Source organism: Ochlerotatus camptorhynchus, unplaced genomic scaffold (assembly GCF_037179485.1).
Source record: "Ochlerotatus camptorhynchus isolate MF236.1 unplaced genomic scaffold, CSIRO-AGI_Acam_v1.1 ptg000530l, whole genome shotgun sequence".
Classification (NCBI taxonomy): domain Eukaryota; kingdom Metazoa; phylum Arthropoda; class Insecta; order Diptera; family Culicidae; genus Ochlerotatus; species Ochlerotatus camptorhynchus.
The window spans coordinates 994,649-1,012,471 of NW_027041014.1; the positions used below are offsets into that span (position 1 = coordinate 994,649).

General features: G+C 34.5%; 1 protein-coding gene across 1 annotated transcript in view; it reads left to right on the plus strand.

Moving 5' to 3' along the window:
- The window catches only part of LOC135713020 (calmodulin-binding transcription activator 1-like), a 74,022-nt gene that overhangs the window by 15,217 nt on the left and 40,982 nt on the right, over positions 1 to 17,823 (plus strand). Inside the window, exon 2 of the mRNA XM_065236098.1 lies at positions 14,648 to 14,715. Within this exon, the coding sequence (XP_065092170.1) occupies positions 14,648 to 14,715 (68 nt within the window). The remainder of the gene's footprint in view (positions 1 to 14,647; positions 14,716 to 17,823) is intronic.

Genomic DNA, 17,823 nt, shown 5'->3' on the forward strand with positions numbered 1-17,823 from the left:
TAAAATTTCTTATCACGTCTTCCTTCGGAAGGAAAGTTAAACCGTTGGTCCCCAGTCCATGAGTTGATGGGCCGATATGTAGGGTTCAGGTGTGGAAACTATCTCCCTGGTGCCGGTAGCATTGGTACTTCAAGGATTTTTTTATATGATAAAGAAATATATGGAGAACTCGATTTCAATTTTTTTATTAGTCCAAGGTCTTCGATATAATTTTTTGATAGTTCGAAAGTATTCCTAATCAACCTCATATGATGAGAGAATATTCAATGGAATTATTTTTAATGTTTAATCATGTGATTCTTATATTTTGAAATGCATTCTTACTGACCGAAGATCTTCATAAGAATTTTTAATAATTTCGATTTGATAAGGAAATATTATATCAATTTATCAATTTATTTATTTAGTAAGTCGTTAATCAAAAGCGTAGATTACATTATAATATCATTACTTATGATCTATGATTTCGCAGTGCTTGGAATTATTTTTCAATTTTAGCGGTGACATATTTAGGACTATCATTTCACAGTTTTCATTATATATAGATATCATCTGACTTATCGGTCCATATTTTGCTTAGCTAGGGCGGTGGCGATCTACCGCGAACAAATGTCTATTGCGCAATTTTCGGAACGGTGCATAAAAATTAAGTCTTGATAATAAATAACCTGAGTCAATGCGTTGCTAAGCTATATTGTTTACGGAAGAGACCAAGAGACGATGCTCTTTCAATACCTGAATGTTGATTAACAAGCAACATGCTTCATAAGATGGGAGAAGAAATGCTGTCCATCCCAATTAACTCATATAATAAAAACTACTTTTGGATTGACTCTATTCGTTCAATTGTGTAAGGTGTAAAGTGGAAACCAAAACGATTTATAAAATAAAATTGCTTTATAAAATAAATATGAATTGCCTGCTCTAAGAATTATTGTGTTATAATGATCCACAAATACTAATTTAGAATCTAGAAAAACTCGTAAATCTTTTATTTTATATATTATTTATTTTATCAAACAAAAATTACAACACCACGTCAAAAAAAACATGTACTTCATCAGCATGAATAAGCACTTTGAGCTTTTTTCAAAATAAGAGAGATATCGTTAACGTACAAAATGAAAAGAAGAGGTCCCAAGTGCGAGCCCTGAGGAACTCTTGACAGGACTTGAAATGAATTAGATTTTTTTTCTCGCAGTATCTTACAATTGTCTGACGGTGCGTTCCCAAGTATCACTTGGAACATCGTTCTTGACAAATAAAACAAATCCCAGTTGTGAATAAGTTCTATATTAATGCAAAACGTCTTGTTTTATACCCGTTGTATTGTTTTTGTGAAGTATTCAACCTTTCTGACATGCTGTTTATCTTGAAGTTATAATTCGGTATTGAATGTCTCAATTATCGGTTTACAACATATTTATAAAAAAAAACTTGGTGAAAACTTGCTAGCCTTATAAACAACATCTTTTCGTATGTTAGTTTTAGAAACTTGAGCAAATATGAATTCATCTTAAATATAACTTATTTAAAAAATGAAAGTAATAAGTTATATTTCAGAGGCATCAGTTATAAATGTGTTATAAACAGGTAATTAAGAGTTGCAATACCGAATTATAACTTCATTATATGATACAAGTAATGTTCTTGTTTTTCGAATACATTTCATTCATGTTTTATCATCCCAAGTATGGTGTGTAGAAGAGAAACGTAAGATAACTAAAAATAAGTTGACATTCTATTTTTTTCCCAAAAAAAAAGATGTTTGCAAAAATTGGGAATTTTATCAAGAATATGGTGTACAACTCTATTAACAGTATCAAGCTTTTTCTAAAGAGCCCATGAGTTTTTTGAAAGTAGAATGTAAAGATTCACCAAAAAATTGCATCTGCATTGGGAGTATGAGATCTCATTTTATGCCCTTTTTTCGCACAATTAAATACCCCAGAATAATAACTTTTGTTAATTGATGATGGAAACATAAAAAAAAATCCATTCGTTGGAAGGATGAAATTTATTTACAACATGCCCAAATTAGTAGGTTGCGTTATAAATATAATGAAGTTGCGCTAACCAATTATATATACCATGATATATGTGTTTTATATAGACATCACCTCTTGCGCTTTTATCGTGTGACTAGACTAAGTAAAAAATCTTGAAAGCAATTCTCCTGATTTTTACTTGATTTATTTGGTTTAGTCCTAAGAAAACATTTTTTTTTTAATATACTGCAATGTCTCATTTACACCAATGACTGCGAGCAGAATGCTCTCATTTTCTGAATCAGAAATGAATGAAATCAGCATGCGTTGATTGAAAATGCCATAGATATGTATTTTAATTTCAGGAGGAAATTAAGATACTATTTATTCGGCTATTTGGAAGAATATTTAAATAGAAATATTACAATCATAATCTGTGGCGAATATAAAAGTTTCACCTGCTATATTTGAAGTAATGAAATTGGGTTGTTAGCGGAATGCTTTAATAAAACAGCAAAAAAAAGGTTATCTTCCATTTAATTCCACTTAATTAATTTTGGTATCCATGACAGATACGTATTTCGACTACAATGTGCAGTCTTCATCAGTGTCATTCCCACTAAAGAACTTATCAAAATCTAACCCCCTTAAGTACTCATCCCCTAGGTATAAAAGTCAAGATCACAGGTATATAAATGAATGGGATTTTCCTTATTAGAGAGTTGAATAGATTTTTCTCCTTTAGCTTACTTAAATCTTTGGTTTTAATTAGTTAGGTAGGTTCCGATTCAACACATTGTAGTTTCATTTATATACCTGTGATCTTGACTTTTATACCTAGGGGATGAGTACTTAAGGGGGTTAGATTTTGATAAGTTCTTTAGTGGGAATGACACTGATGAAGACTGCACATTGTAGTCGAAATACGTATCTGTCATGGATACCAAAATTAATTAAGTGGAATTAAATGGAAGATAACCTTTTTTTTGCTGTTTTTCTGCTATATTTGTTTTCACCCACACACGCTCAAATTCTTTAGATTAAGATTGGATAATGACTTCCTAATTATTATTTTTATGAAATTGCGATGCACTATTCATGTGATTGAAATTCTTACAATAAACCAGAATTACAATAAAAAGTGTTTCGGAGAAAAAAATTCTGATCAGACGTAAGGCTTCTATATAATTTCTGATGATTCGAAAGAATTTTATATGATGCGAGAATTTGGAATAATTCCTGATCATTCTTATATGGTGGGATACTATTCAAACGATGTAGATTCAATTTTTGGTCATTTGAAGGTCTCGACATTATTCCTAAGATCTTATATTTTGAAATACATTCCAACTGAAAAGATCTTCAGATGAATTTATGATCAATTAAACATGATAAGAAAACATACGGAGAACTCGATACCAATTTCTGATCAGCCGTAAAGCTTCCAACTAACTTCTGATAATTCGGAAGAATTTCGAAATATTTCCTGACTATCGTTGTATTTTGAAATACATTCTAACTGCCCGAAGATTTTCAGAAGGATTTCTGATCAATTTGATATGTTGATGGAATATATGGAGAACTCAATTTCAATTTCCAATCAGTGGCAATTTCTGATAATTCGTAAACAATTCTGATCAATATGATATGATGAGGGAATTAATGGAGAATATGATTTCAATTTCCAATCAGTCGTAGGGATTCCATATAACTTCTGATAATTTGGAAGAATTTCAAAATAATTCTTGACCATCCTTGTATTTTTAAAATCAGTCTAACTTCCCGAATGTCTTCAGAAGGATTTCTGATCAATTTGATATATTGATGGAATATATGGAGAACTCAATTTCAATTTCCGATTAGTCATACGTGTTAGGTATAATTTCTGATAATTCGCAAGAATTCCTGATCAATTTGATGTGATGAATGTACGGAGAATTGATTTCAATTTCCGATCAGTTGTAGATTTTCGATTTAATTTCTGATAATTCGGAAGAATTCCTGATCACTTTGATATGATGAGGAAATATTCAAAGACCTCGAATTCAATTTCCGATCAGTAATTGGTCTTTTTTATAATTTCTGCTGATTCGGAAGAATTCCTTATAAATCTGATATGATGAGGGAATATTTGGGGAACTCAATTTTAATTTCCAATTAGCCGTATGTGTTCGATATAATTTCTGATAATTCGGAAGTATAGCCGATCAACCTGATATGATAAAGATATACCTATATGGAAAAATCGATGACAATTCTTCTATAAGTCGAAGGCCCTGAATATGATTTCTGATAATTCGGAAGAATTCATTATCACTTTGCTAGGGTGTATATGGATCATTCGATTTCAATTTCCGATCAGTCGTAGATCTTCGATATAATTTCTGATAATTCGGAAGATGTCCTGATAAAACTCGATTTCAATTTCCCACCATTCGTAGGTATTCGATACAATTTTTGGTCACACGAAAGAATTCCTGATCAATTTGATATGGTAAGGGCATAAGGACAACTCGATTTCAATTTCTGATCAGGAAGTTTTTTTTTTATAATTTCTGATAATTCGAAAGAATTCCTGATCAACCTGATTTGATTGAGATATATATGGAAACTTGGTTGCAATTTTTCTATTAGTCGAAGACCTTCAATATAATTTCTGATAATCCGGAAGAATTTCTGAACACTTTGATATGGTACATAGGGTACACATTATGGTGAAATCGATTTCAATTTCCAATCAGTCATAGGGTTTCCATATAACTTCTGATAATTCGGTGAAATTTCGAAATAATTCCTGATCATTCTTGTATTTTGATATACATTCGAACTGCCCGAAGTTCATCGGAAGGATTTCTGATTAATTTGATATGTTGATGGAATATATGGAGAACTCAATTTCAATTTCCAATTAGTCATACGTGTTCGATATTAATTCTGATAGTTTGGAAGAAATCCTGATCAATTTGATGTGATGAGGGAACATATGGAGAACTCGATTTCATTTTCCGATATAATTTCTGATTATTCGGAATAATTCCTGATAATTCCAATATGATATGATCAAGGAATTAATGGAGAATTTGATTTCAATTTTCAATCAATCGAAGAGTTTCCATATAACTTCTGATAGTTTGGAAGAATTTTTGACCATCCTTGTATTTTGAAATATATTCTAACTGCCGGAATGTCTACAGAAGGATTTATGATCAATTTGATGTGTTGGTGGAATATATGGAGAACTTATTTTCAATTTCCGATTAGTCATACGTTTTATATATAATTTCTGATTATTCGGAAGAATTAATGATCAATTTGATGTGATGAGGGAATATGCAGGATTCGATTTCAATTCCCGATAAGTCGTAGGTCTTCGATAGATAAGATAAGATTTTGAAGAACTCCTGTTCAGTTTGATATGATGAAAGAATATATGGAGATCTCAATTTCAATTTCGGATCCGTCGTAGGTCTTCGATATAATTTTTGACATTCGGAAGAATTCCTGATCAATTTGATATGATGAGCGAACTAGCGAAAAAGGACTCGTGGACCTACGAACAAGAAAATGTGGCAACGTGGTAAAACAAATGCGTAATTGCTGATTGCTTCTTTACTATGTCCGTGACGAATTTACAGCGAGAATGTTTGGCGCATGGTTTGGAAATTGAAAAACCATGCTACAAATTTTCGAAAATCATATGTTTATGTATACCATCATGTTGTGCATAGTCTGCAGAATGTCCTGGTATAAAAATATGGTATACTTTCTTGGGAAATTCCCGGGAAAACATAGGCGCAAGATTGCATTTCCTTGCGCGCACATATACACTCACGTGCATATTCTCTTTGGGTGGAAATGCCATTTTCCCGGAAAAAGCACACCACTTGAAGTTGAATGCACTTTTCCACCCAAATTTTACCCCACTAGGAAAACAAAATCCTTGGCTACAATCGGACGGAATTTGTTTCCCGATATTCGCTTTCCTTCACAGGATTTTCGGGACGTTTCCTGGAAAACCACCCAAATCACAGACAAACGGCTCAAAATGTCCGAACGATGGCCTTAAGTTCGTGCAGTTTATTTAACATTCATTAGACGCTTGACATTGCTGAATTTTCTTGGAAAATCTGTAAATTTTCTGCAATTGTTATGAAGTTGATCAAACCGTCCTGAAATTTTTGAAAGACGCCACAATTTTCCGGATGTCTGTTCCCATTAAATTTTCAGAACTTTCCCGAAGCTCTGAACTGTCCTAAAGATGTTTGAACTTACCTTTCGCTTAACCTTAAATTTTTTGCTTAAGAAACGTATACAGAGGATGCAAGTTTTTTGCGTATAATATTTGAATATAGCCTCTCAGAAGATTTTGAATTCTTGAGATTTGGAAAAAATATTTAAAATCTTGAAGTTGAAACAATTTTCTGAATTTAGAGATTTTTTACACTTGTAACATTGTTGGAGTTCATCAATTCTAAACATTTCATAGTTACGTAAAGACTCGTAATCCGGACACTAAGTCCGTAGATCCGGTCACTTTTAAAAGTTAATTATCACTGTCTACCATGCTCAAAATTGCACTTAAATTTTATCGTAGTCTTTTGATACCGTTATAACTATTCACATGTATTTATTATGTTGAAAAATTGATCTTATATTTAATAATAAATTAAATGTCCAGAATTATGGACCGTCCGGTATTCGGCGCATTACTCAATTCGTTTGCCAATTCGAAAAAAAAGGTTGAAATACACTTTAACGTTTTGGTTCCAAGCCTTACTTCAAGTTTTATTATTTTTTAAATTTATTTTTAACTGCACCCCCCTCCCCCGCTCCGCCGCACCTGAGTCGAATGAATGTGTGACAAATGTAAAAGTACTCATTTTGTCCGGCCTTATGGTGATAGACTTACTATTGATTTAAAAACAAATCAATACATTTGATTATATTTATTACATTAGGGATCATCCGTAATTGACTTATAATATCTTTACCATTTAATAAAGGGTGTCCCACATCAAATTGCATCATTTACCATTGGATATTTTCTCTTGAAAATTTGGGTAGAGGCAGTTTATGGTTTTCAAGTTGAATGAAATATATATGCCACAATTGCTATATTTTATTGTCTGAAAGTTTGAAAAAGATCGGTCAACTAGCTAATTTCCTACAGCTTTTTTTCCGTGATTCAATTTGATGACCCCTCCCCCTTATCTTTGTAACATATTTGGATAGGTCTGATAAATGGTCGGTCACAATTAAAAAAATAATATTCTAGAACATGAATATAAAAAAAAATTACATTTTCCATAATGAGCAGTTCCAGGCAGAACAAATAAGATTTGACTCGAACTTCTTCGACTTGCCTGAAACTTTGCAACATGGAAATTTTTCCTAAACGGCGTCTGACATTTTTCAATAAATTGTAGCACAAAAACGTCACTTCTGGTCGAAATGACGTCTGAGACAAAGCTGTAGGAAAAATTAAAGTCTTTTTAGGAAAAATATACACTGTAATTTTTTTTTAGGAAAAACCATTATAATGGCCAGCAGTATTTCAGGAGGTTCAAACTGTTGCTTTCTGTCCTTCAGAGTATTGGATATTTTAGATTTATAGAACTCGGTTTCCCGCTTAAATAAACATCAATCCAATTTAGTTTAGAGAAATTCTTCCTCCCGAATTAAATTCAAACGGAAACTTTTCCTCGTCAAAAAAGCACACAGCCAAGCCCAAACAGAACGAACCTCCGAAAAAAAACAACCAAACAGCTCATAAATAGATAGTTGAACGATGAAGAGAGAAAGCCTTACCAAACAATTCGCCCTTCGCTGTGCGAGTGGAATGCAATTGGCAAGTCTTTGGTATAAGAATTTCGCCAAAATAAAAAGAACAGTTTCCCACTGCCCTACCACCCATTCTCCACCTTCCTATCTCAACTTCGCTTCTACTTGATTTGGCCACAGCAAAAAAAAAATTCCGCTGACTGGGAAGAAAATCGACAAGTATAGCTTTCTGCCCGGGAGTTCCTCAAGTAGGTACCAGACAAGCAAACTAACACATGCACATCAGAGTTTGGCGGTCGCTCGGTGGGAAGACGGCTTCATCCTGAGAACGACACAACGTGTAGTCGTCATACGTTATTGTTTTGTGTTACTGATGGTCTGAAAAAATGTATGCACTTTTCCTACGGAACGGACAAAGACACATCGGGAAGCGGAACGTTTCTCCTTTTATCAGTGGATATTTTTACGATTGTCGTCTCGGATTTTTATTCCGGGCAAATGTAAATTAAAGATATATCAACAATTCCAGTCTTCCCCGAAGCCATACAAAGGATGGAATCCTTTCTGCTTGCCGAATGGGATGCGATGTGAACTTCATCCAGGAAATGTAAAGCAGTTCATTTGTATTATTAAATTAAATTGGTTTTCTAGCTCGGAGGAAGATTCCTGCCTTCAGATTACAACACACGATCCGAGATCCAACGCGTATGTTGTGTAAAATAAAATAAAAAAAAGCAGACCAGGAACTGCTTTCACGGAAAATGAGTATGTGTGCCTTGCTTCATAATACTTTTCAATTTTCTCAATTGAATGAAAATGTCGAAAAGTGCACTGGCAAAGGAAAAGCTATCCATTCGGTCGGGGTGGTGCATATTCACGATTTCCGTGGCAGATAAGCTCGTTCGCCCATATGGGTACTCGCACCATTATGTCGCTTCAAATGAGGTTTACAAAAATGAAAATGAAGCGAAAAGTGACTGCTCCGGCAAGGATGTTGGTAGGTACTTTACAAACAAAAGACACATTTACATCTCATTGTATGACATTCATTGAGAAAACGGGGAGATGGGGCTTTGCTTATCTGTGATTTTCTCGGGGCTAAAACGGATGGCAATCGTTGCCAACAAGTCTCAGTGTGTTGCTCCAGTGGCTCCCCAAAAGCAGCTATTCCGATGGAAAGTAATAGCAACAAGCGGGTTTTGGTGATTGTGGAGCGTATTTTATTGCTCGTTTTGAATGTTGATTTGAGCACTTATAGGTTGAATTAGCATCTTGTTTCGGTTGAAATGGTGATGGAAATTCAGATTCGATGTAATCTCAAAGGAAGATTCAATAAATTAATTGAAATGTTGTTTTTCACTCTAAATGCAGTATATTCAGTTTATTACTCAATCATCATTATAATACAAACTGTAACTGGACAGCTTTATAAACCTAGTAAGTTATATTTCATCACCAGGATGGGCATAAACCAAGAAATTTGAGAAAAACCTCAACCCAATTCGAAACGAATTCAAAAATCTTCAATAATATTATATGAAAATGGAATGGAAATGGAATTGAAAATTAATTGGATTCAAATGGAATGGAAATGGAGTTTAATTGGAATGGAATTGAAAAAGAATTGAAAATTGTCTTATTAAACATTGACCAAGCCAGAATTTACTAATTGAAAATTAATCAATTCAAAATTGACAAATTAAATATTGACCAATTCAAAATTGACCAATTGCAATAGAATGGAATTTCAAATTTAATGTTTATTAGAATTGCAATTGGGATTTGAAATAGTGTTGGAATTGGAACACAAATGGAATTTAAATGGAATTAGAATAGACTTTTAACGGAATTGAAATGGAATTGAAATGGATTTGAAATGGAATTGGAATGGAGTTTAAACGGAATTGTAATGAATTTGAAATAGATTTAAAATGGAATTGAAATTGAATTGAAATGGAATTGTAAATTAATTAGATTCAAATGGAATGGAAATGAAGGTTGCAGGGAATTTGAAAAATAAATTGATAGGAATTGAAATACAATTTAAATAGAATTGGATCAATTGAAAATTGACCGATTCAAAGTTAACCGATATGCAATGGAAAAGGAATTTAAATTTAAAATTATATTGAATTGAAATTGGGATTGGAATTAGGATTGGAATCGGTTCACTTATAGGAATGGAATTGGAATGGAAATGGAATCGAAAAGAAATTTTAATGGATTTAAAATGGAATTTAAATGGAATTAAAAAGAAATTTTAATGGATTTAAAATGGAATTGAATTGGAATTGAAATAGAATTGAAATGGAATTGAAATGGAATTTAATTGGAATGGAATGAAAATGAAGATAAGATAGAATTGAAAATAATAGGAATGGAATTGAACTAGATTTGGAGCAATTAAAAATTAACCAATGCAATGGAATCGGAATTGAAATTTAAAATTAAATGGAATTGCAATTGGGATTGGAACAACTGTTGGAATCGAAACATAAATTGGAATGGAATTGGAATTGAAATGGAATTGAAATTTTAAATGGAATTCAAATGAAATTCAAATGGAATTCAAATGGAAGTAAAATGGAATTAAAATGGAATTGAAAGGAACTTGATATGGAATTAAAATGGAATTGAACTGGAATTGAAATTTAATTTAAATGGAATTGAAATAGAATTTAAATGGAATTGAAATGAAAATGAAATGGGATTGAAATAGAATTGCAATGGAATTTAAATTGAAATAAACTGAAATTTTTACAAAATAATTTGAAATTGAATTGGAATGGAATTGGAATGGAATTGAAATAAGATAGGAATGGAATGGAATTGGAATGGAATTGGAATGGAATTGGAATGGAATTGGAATGGAATTGGAATGGAATTGGAATGGAATTGGAATGGAATTGGAATGGAATTGGAATGGAATTGGAATGGAATTAAAATGGAATTGGAATAGAATTGGAATGGAATTGGAATGGAATTGGAATGGAATTGGAATGGAATTGGAATGGAATTGGAATGGAATTGGAATGGAATTGGAATGGAATTGGAATGGAATTGGAATGGAATTGGAATGGAATTGGAATGGAATTGGAATGGAATTGGAATGGAATTGGAATGGAATTGGAATGGAATTGGAATGGAATTGGAATGGAATTGGAATGGAATTGGAATGGAATTGGAATGGAATTGGAATGGAATTGGAATGGAATTGGAATGGAATTGGAATGGAATTTATGTGAATTTGAATGGAATTGGAATGGAATTGGAATGGAATTGGAATGGAATTGGAATGGAATTGGAATAAAATTGGAATGGAATTGGAATGAAATTGGAATGGAATTGGAATGGAATTGGAATGGAATTGGAATGGAATTTATGTGAATTTGAATGGAATTGGAATGGAATTGGAATGGAATTTATGTGAATTTATATAGAATAGGAATCGAATTGGAATGGAATTAAATTGGTGATTTTGAAGTCTTCGACAAAGTTGTTCCAACTATTTTTTGCCGAAGATATCAATTTTATATCTTGCTTTTGTGAAAAACCAAGTTTTGCGTCCCACTTTGAGGAGGATTAATCACAAAACTCAAATTTTCAAAAGATGAAGAAGGCTAAAGGGTGATACGGTCAAAATTTGGTCAAGGGAAAACGCGTGTAAATCGGTGAAATCGTTTATTTAAAAAATCAAATTAAATTTCTTTTTCAAGTTCAATTAGTATAAAATTCAGGAAAAATATTCAGTTAGGCTTCCGCTTTTCCAAATCCGAATTGCCGGGCCTTACGCTTGACTCCTGCCATCAGATTTTGTACAGCCACCTTGTCCACCTTCTTCGCCGCAGAAAGCCAGTTTGCCTTGAACTGCTGCTCGCCCTTAGCAGTTTTTTTGGTCTTCTTTAGGTTCCGCTTGACAATAGCCCAGTATTTCTCAATTGGGCGGAGCTCTGGCGTGTTGGGAGGGTTCTTGTCCTTGGGAACCACCTGCACGTTGTTGGCGGCGTACCACTCCATGGCCTTTTTACCGTAATGGCAAGATGCCAAATCCGGCCAAAACAGTACGGAACAACCGTGTTTCTTCAGGAAAGGCAGCAGACGTTTATTCAAACACTCTTTCACGTAAATTTCTTGGTTGACAGTCCTGGAAGCTATGAAAATGCTGCTTTTCAAGCCACAGGTACAGATGGCTTGCCAAACCAGATATTTCTTTGCGAACTTTGACAGTTTCATGTGCTTGAAAACATCTGCTACCTTTCCCCTTCCTTTTGCCGTATAAAACTTCTGTCCCGGAAGCTGCTTGTAGTCGGCTTTGACGTAGGTTTCGTCGTCCATTACCACGCAGTCAAACTTCGTCAGCATCGTCGTGTACAGCCTCCGGGATCGCGCTTTGGCCGTCGTATTTTGTTTATCATCGCGATTTGGAGTCACTACCTTCTTGTAAGTCGATAGTCCGGCTCATTTTTTGGCTTGATGCACGGTTGTAGACGATACACCCAGCTTATTTGCGGCATCTCGGAGAGAGAGGTTAGGGTTTCGCTTGAAACTACCGGCAACTCTCTTTGTCGTCTCAGCGGCATCCGGTTTTCGATTTCCCCCCGATCCAGACTTCCTGGCTGTCGACAAACGTTCCCCAAACACTTTAATTACATTTGTAACGGTTGATTTGGCAACTTTTAGCGATTTTGCCAACTTTGCGTGCGAGTAGCTCGGATTTTCGCGATACGCGAGCAAAATTTTGATACGCTGCTCTTCTTGCTTGGACGGCATTTTGACAACTGAAGAGTGAATTCCAAAATCAAAATAGGAGCAACATTCTACACACACACACCTTCAAAATGAGGGGTGTTCAGGTTTTTTAAATGCAAAATTGAAAGAAATACGTCAAGTTGATATTGACCAAATTTTGACCGTATCACCCTTTATGTACATCAGCTTTGCTTAAGACATCATCACTCTAAATTCACATTTCCATGGTGTTATTAATTAACAGTGTGAAAACAGACGTTTAAACCACTAGGCAATGGGTAATTGACCATTTCAAAATTCCGAACGGATAAAAGATTAATTTCGCAAACAAACTATTCCAAATGTTACAGGCTTTATTCTTCTACATGATTGTGTAGCTAGTTTCCGAGATTGAGCTTTTATTCGCAAGAAATTGGCGATAGCCGTGTTTATTTACAAAAGCATGTGCGCTATTATTACGAGTCAGCCAATACAAAATTAATCATTTCAAAGCTGACCAATTCAAAATTAACCAATTCAAAATTAACCAATTCAAAATTAACTAGTTCAAAATTAACCAATTGGAAATTAACCAATTCAAAATCGACATATTTGAAATTGAGTAATTCAGCATTAACCAATTCAAAATTGACTAATTCAAAATTAACCAATTCAAAATTGACCAACTCAAAATTAACCAATTTAAAATCGACCCATTCGAAATCGACTGATTCAAAAATTGGCCGATTTAAATTTGACTAATTCAAAATTGGCCAATTCAAAGTTGAACAATTCAAAATCGACGAATTCAAAATATACTCATTTAAAATTAACCAATTCAAAATTTGCCAATTCAAAATTGACCAATTCCAAATTAAACAATTCAATATTGTCCATTTCAATATTTACGAATTCTAAATTGCCCAATTCCAAAATGAACAATTCAAAATTGACCAATTCAAAGTTGATCAATTCAAAAATTAACAATTAAAATTGACCAATTTAAAATTTACCAATTCAAAACTAACCAATTCAATATTGACCCATTTGAAATTGACTAATTCAAAATCAACCTATTCAAAATTGACCAATTCAAAGTTGAACAATTCAAAATCAACCAATTCAAAATAGACTCATTTAAAATGAACCAAAAATTGGCCAATTCAAAGTTGACCAATTCAAAATTAATCATTTCAAAATTGGCCAATTCAAAGTTGACCAGTTCAAAATTAATCATTTCAAAATTGGCCAATTTTATATTGACCAATTCAAAATTTACCAATTCAAAAATGAACAATTCAAAATTTACCAATTTAAACTCGACCAATTCTTAATTGACCAATTCCAAATTGATTAATTTAAAAATTAACCAATTCAATGTTGACTAATTAAAAATTGACTAATTAAAAATTGACCAATTCAAAATTGATCAATGAAAATTGATCTATTGAAAATTGACCAATTCATAATTGACCAATTCATAATTTACCAACTCAAAATTGGCCAATTCAATGTTGACCAATTCAAAATTGGCTGGTTAAATATTGACCAATTCAAAATTGGATGGTTAAATATTGATCAATAGTTAAATATTGATCAATTCAAAATTTATGAATTTTAAATTAACCAATTCAAAATTAGCCAATTCAAAATTGACCATTTCAAAATTGTCCTGTTAATAATTGACTTATTTAAAATAAAACTATTCAAAATTGAAAATTGAAAATTGCTCAATTAAATACTGGCCATTTACCAATTTTCGACAATTGAAAAAGGCCTATCAGTTTTTGTAAACAATACTTGTAACTCCCTTATAGTACGAACCGAAGCTCGCCTATGCAAACCAACAACCCCATAGAATAGGAGGAATTCAGCCGTTCCCGGTAGTATTGCTGGTTTTGCGTAGAAGAGCTTCGATTTGCGCGACAAGAGCAGTACAAATATTAAATCTGATAGGCTCTTTTCTATTGTTGGTTGAGAATGGACTAATGAGTGATTGTACTATTTGAAAATAAGTAAGCTTAAATTTTATCAATTCAAACTTTAAAGACATTTCGACTCTCTTGACCACTACCTCCTATAATGCATTGCACTTAAATTAATCTTAAACCCATATGTAATCATTTCTTTTTCCGTTAATTTATTTTCAGGAAATTGCGGCCATTCTCATCAGCTTCGACAAACATTCCGAATGGCAGTCGAAAGAGGTGAAAACGAGGTAAGGCAAAAATAATAAACAAATTTTCAATTTCCTTTTGATAAAAAAAAATCGTAAACAATATACAACCTCCACCGTTAAACTGATGACAGCCTACCACCTGTTGGGAGACGCAAATCGTCAAACGTTTTTACTTTTTGTTTCTGTGTTTATGAACCGTCATACTGTCATATTTCTAAGCACGTCATTTAAAAGTGCATAAAGTTGGCACCAAATCCTGGCGGGGCATAAAAAATATGACTCAGCGAGCGTCGCTGCTCGCGGAATGAGCGTCATAAATATAAAAAATTAAACTGCTCGTCATATCTGACACCCACCATCAAAAACGGGTTGACGGGATACTCTCCCCTGAGAACTCCCACACCGACAGCCGAGAAGGATGAAACATCGGAGTTATGACTGTCATTATGTAACGTTTTTCGTGACAATTCCCATGACATTCTTCAAGCTGAGATGTGATCCGAGATCTTCAAGTTATGAATTTATTTTGGCAGACATCTTTATGAGTCAACCCAAGTTGGACATGAACAGACATAATTCCAACTTATCATCTGACCACGGGGCACCGGAAATCCCAATCTCGGGACCAAAAAACCCTTTCCCGATCCATTTTGCCACGCCACAAGATTTACGCTCGCAAATACATATTAATTAAATTTTATCACCCGGTGTCCATAACAAAACAAGGATAAACCATTCCCCGCTGTTTAACGCACTCTGCTGCACCCCTTCCCACCCCGTTTACGATCCACCCACCACCGGTGCGATGTTGTGTAATTTTAAGCATTTTATTTCGCACGTTGCAATATTCTTGCTGGCTGCTGCTGCTGCTGCCTCGGAAAAGCAACGCTCATAATTCGTTCATCCCCCTCCCACAATCTTGTGCAAACATACGACGCACCCAAACGCCCGACGACGGACGGGCCCCAGCGCAATTTATTACGGGAGTCGACTTTAAAGCTGACACAGGGCTTATGAGGGCTTGCTGCTACTCTCCACACGTTCATTATAATCCCCGATGGTCAATGGAGGTGGAGGCTTATTTTATGTGGGTCGTTTCGATGGAAACCAGCGCGAAAAATTACACCGATATTACAAATATAAACAGCAGCCGAAAATATATGACCAGTCTTTGGTGAATACACACACACATACTCGCACTTTCAACTCACGCGTTCTGATCTCGATGTGGATGTCTGAGGACTAAAAGGAGATGAATCGACCCCCGGGGAATGAAGATGGTTCAAACAGGTGCGTTAAATGAGGCTTTTCAGGATATGAAATGTGAGAAAGTATCTGACTAATATACAAGTAGCTTTAAGAATCGGTCAAAGTCAAACACAAACACAACCCTAGTAACATTGCAAGCTTTATCGAGGTTTAAAAGCATTCTTCAAGTCCAAAAGATGGTATACAAGACTTTGGTAAACCAAAATTGCTATATGGGAGGCCCTTTCGAAGACAGAATTATGGATTACCCAAAGTTAACACCTATGGACTATGAATTATAACTGCCCAAAGCACACCAGTGATCTTTTACAATAAGTTTCACCAAGGTTGTGAACTTTGATGAGTTCACTGAACTCTGCGCACAAGACTGAGAAACTTCAAGTGTAGGTATTATGGCTATGATTTTCAGTGTACCTTTAGGTCTTAGGATGAGTCAAGAGAATGATAGGGACTGGATTGGAGGATCTTGTAGGTCTTGTGAATGAATTGATGTCACGATAGTGGAGTTCGCTTGTTTGAACCCTACTATAGGTCAAACCAGGGTCGTATTAACAGTTGGGTGATGGTGGGCTAAAGCCAGGGCTCCCAATTTGAAGGGGGCAACCGGTTCAGAGACATTGCGACTCTTTAGGGTTAGATCAACCAGGTGGAAGAAGACTTACCGTGTGAATTAAAATAAGATATTGGTAATCGGTTTCTAACAGCTCTTGAGACATCCAACTTTTTGAAGTTTGAGTCTGGTTAAGTTTTGTACTAAGATTTTCCAATTTACTAGCACTAGAAAATCATCTCGTGCTGTTAGTTAGCCCGAATTGTAAAACAGAAGTGGATGAGTTGCAATGCTGATTTATTCAATTTTGTCTTAATTTAGGTGCAACTAAAAAAAAACGGACTTTAACTTTTACATGTGTCGTTGAAAAAAATACTTTCCTTAACACTTTTTTCTTGAGAGTTAATAAACAACAGTTGAATATATTGGAATGATCTTGTGTAGTGTTACAATTGAAATGAAAAATTTTACCGACTTATTACTTGAAACCAATAGCGTTGCTAAGGACTTGCTAACAACTATTAAAGTCTTCGGTAGCTTCGATTGCATCAATACCCTCTTAATCGGCTAATCCTAGGAGATTTCGAAATTCTTGAAATCTTGTAGTATCTAGCACTTTGGTGAATATATTCGCTAATTGCTTGTTGCTTGAGATTGGCTCAATCTTCATTATTCCCTGCAAGAAGTGATGCTTGACATCGATATGTTTTGCTTTTTTACGTTCTGTGTTCTTCGCCATAGAAATGCACCCGTGGTTATTCTCGAAGATCATGAAGGACTGATCCGATGCCATAACCATGAGAATTCCTTTCAGCCATATACATTCAGACACAGCCATGCTTAGCGCACCGGATTCTGTTGTTTCCTGCTGGCCCACGAAACTGTACTGCCAAAAATTTGAAACACGAATACGGGTACAGATTTCTTGTCTACAGCATCTGCATCAGCATCTGCCGCCTCGAAAAATCCCACCAGAGCAGTTGAACTATCCTACTTGGTGTATAGGAGCTTCATGTCCTTTTAGGCCTTTTAAGTAGTGAGCGATTCACTTCAAAGTTTGCCAATGGGAATCTCATGGATTCTGCTGATATCTATCTAGATATCCCATCCAGTAGCTGATATCCGGACGAACACATAGCATTGTGTACATGATACTTTCCAGTAACTCGCGGTTTGGCCTATATCTTGAACATGTAGCAGACAACCCTTCTCCATCGGCGTTTTGATTAAATGGCAGTTAATCATTTAAAACTTGATCAGTACACGGTTGATTCCAGTTTCATGGGACAATGATAGTGTTCCTGTCATCCTGTCGTATCGAATCTTGA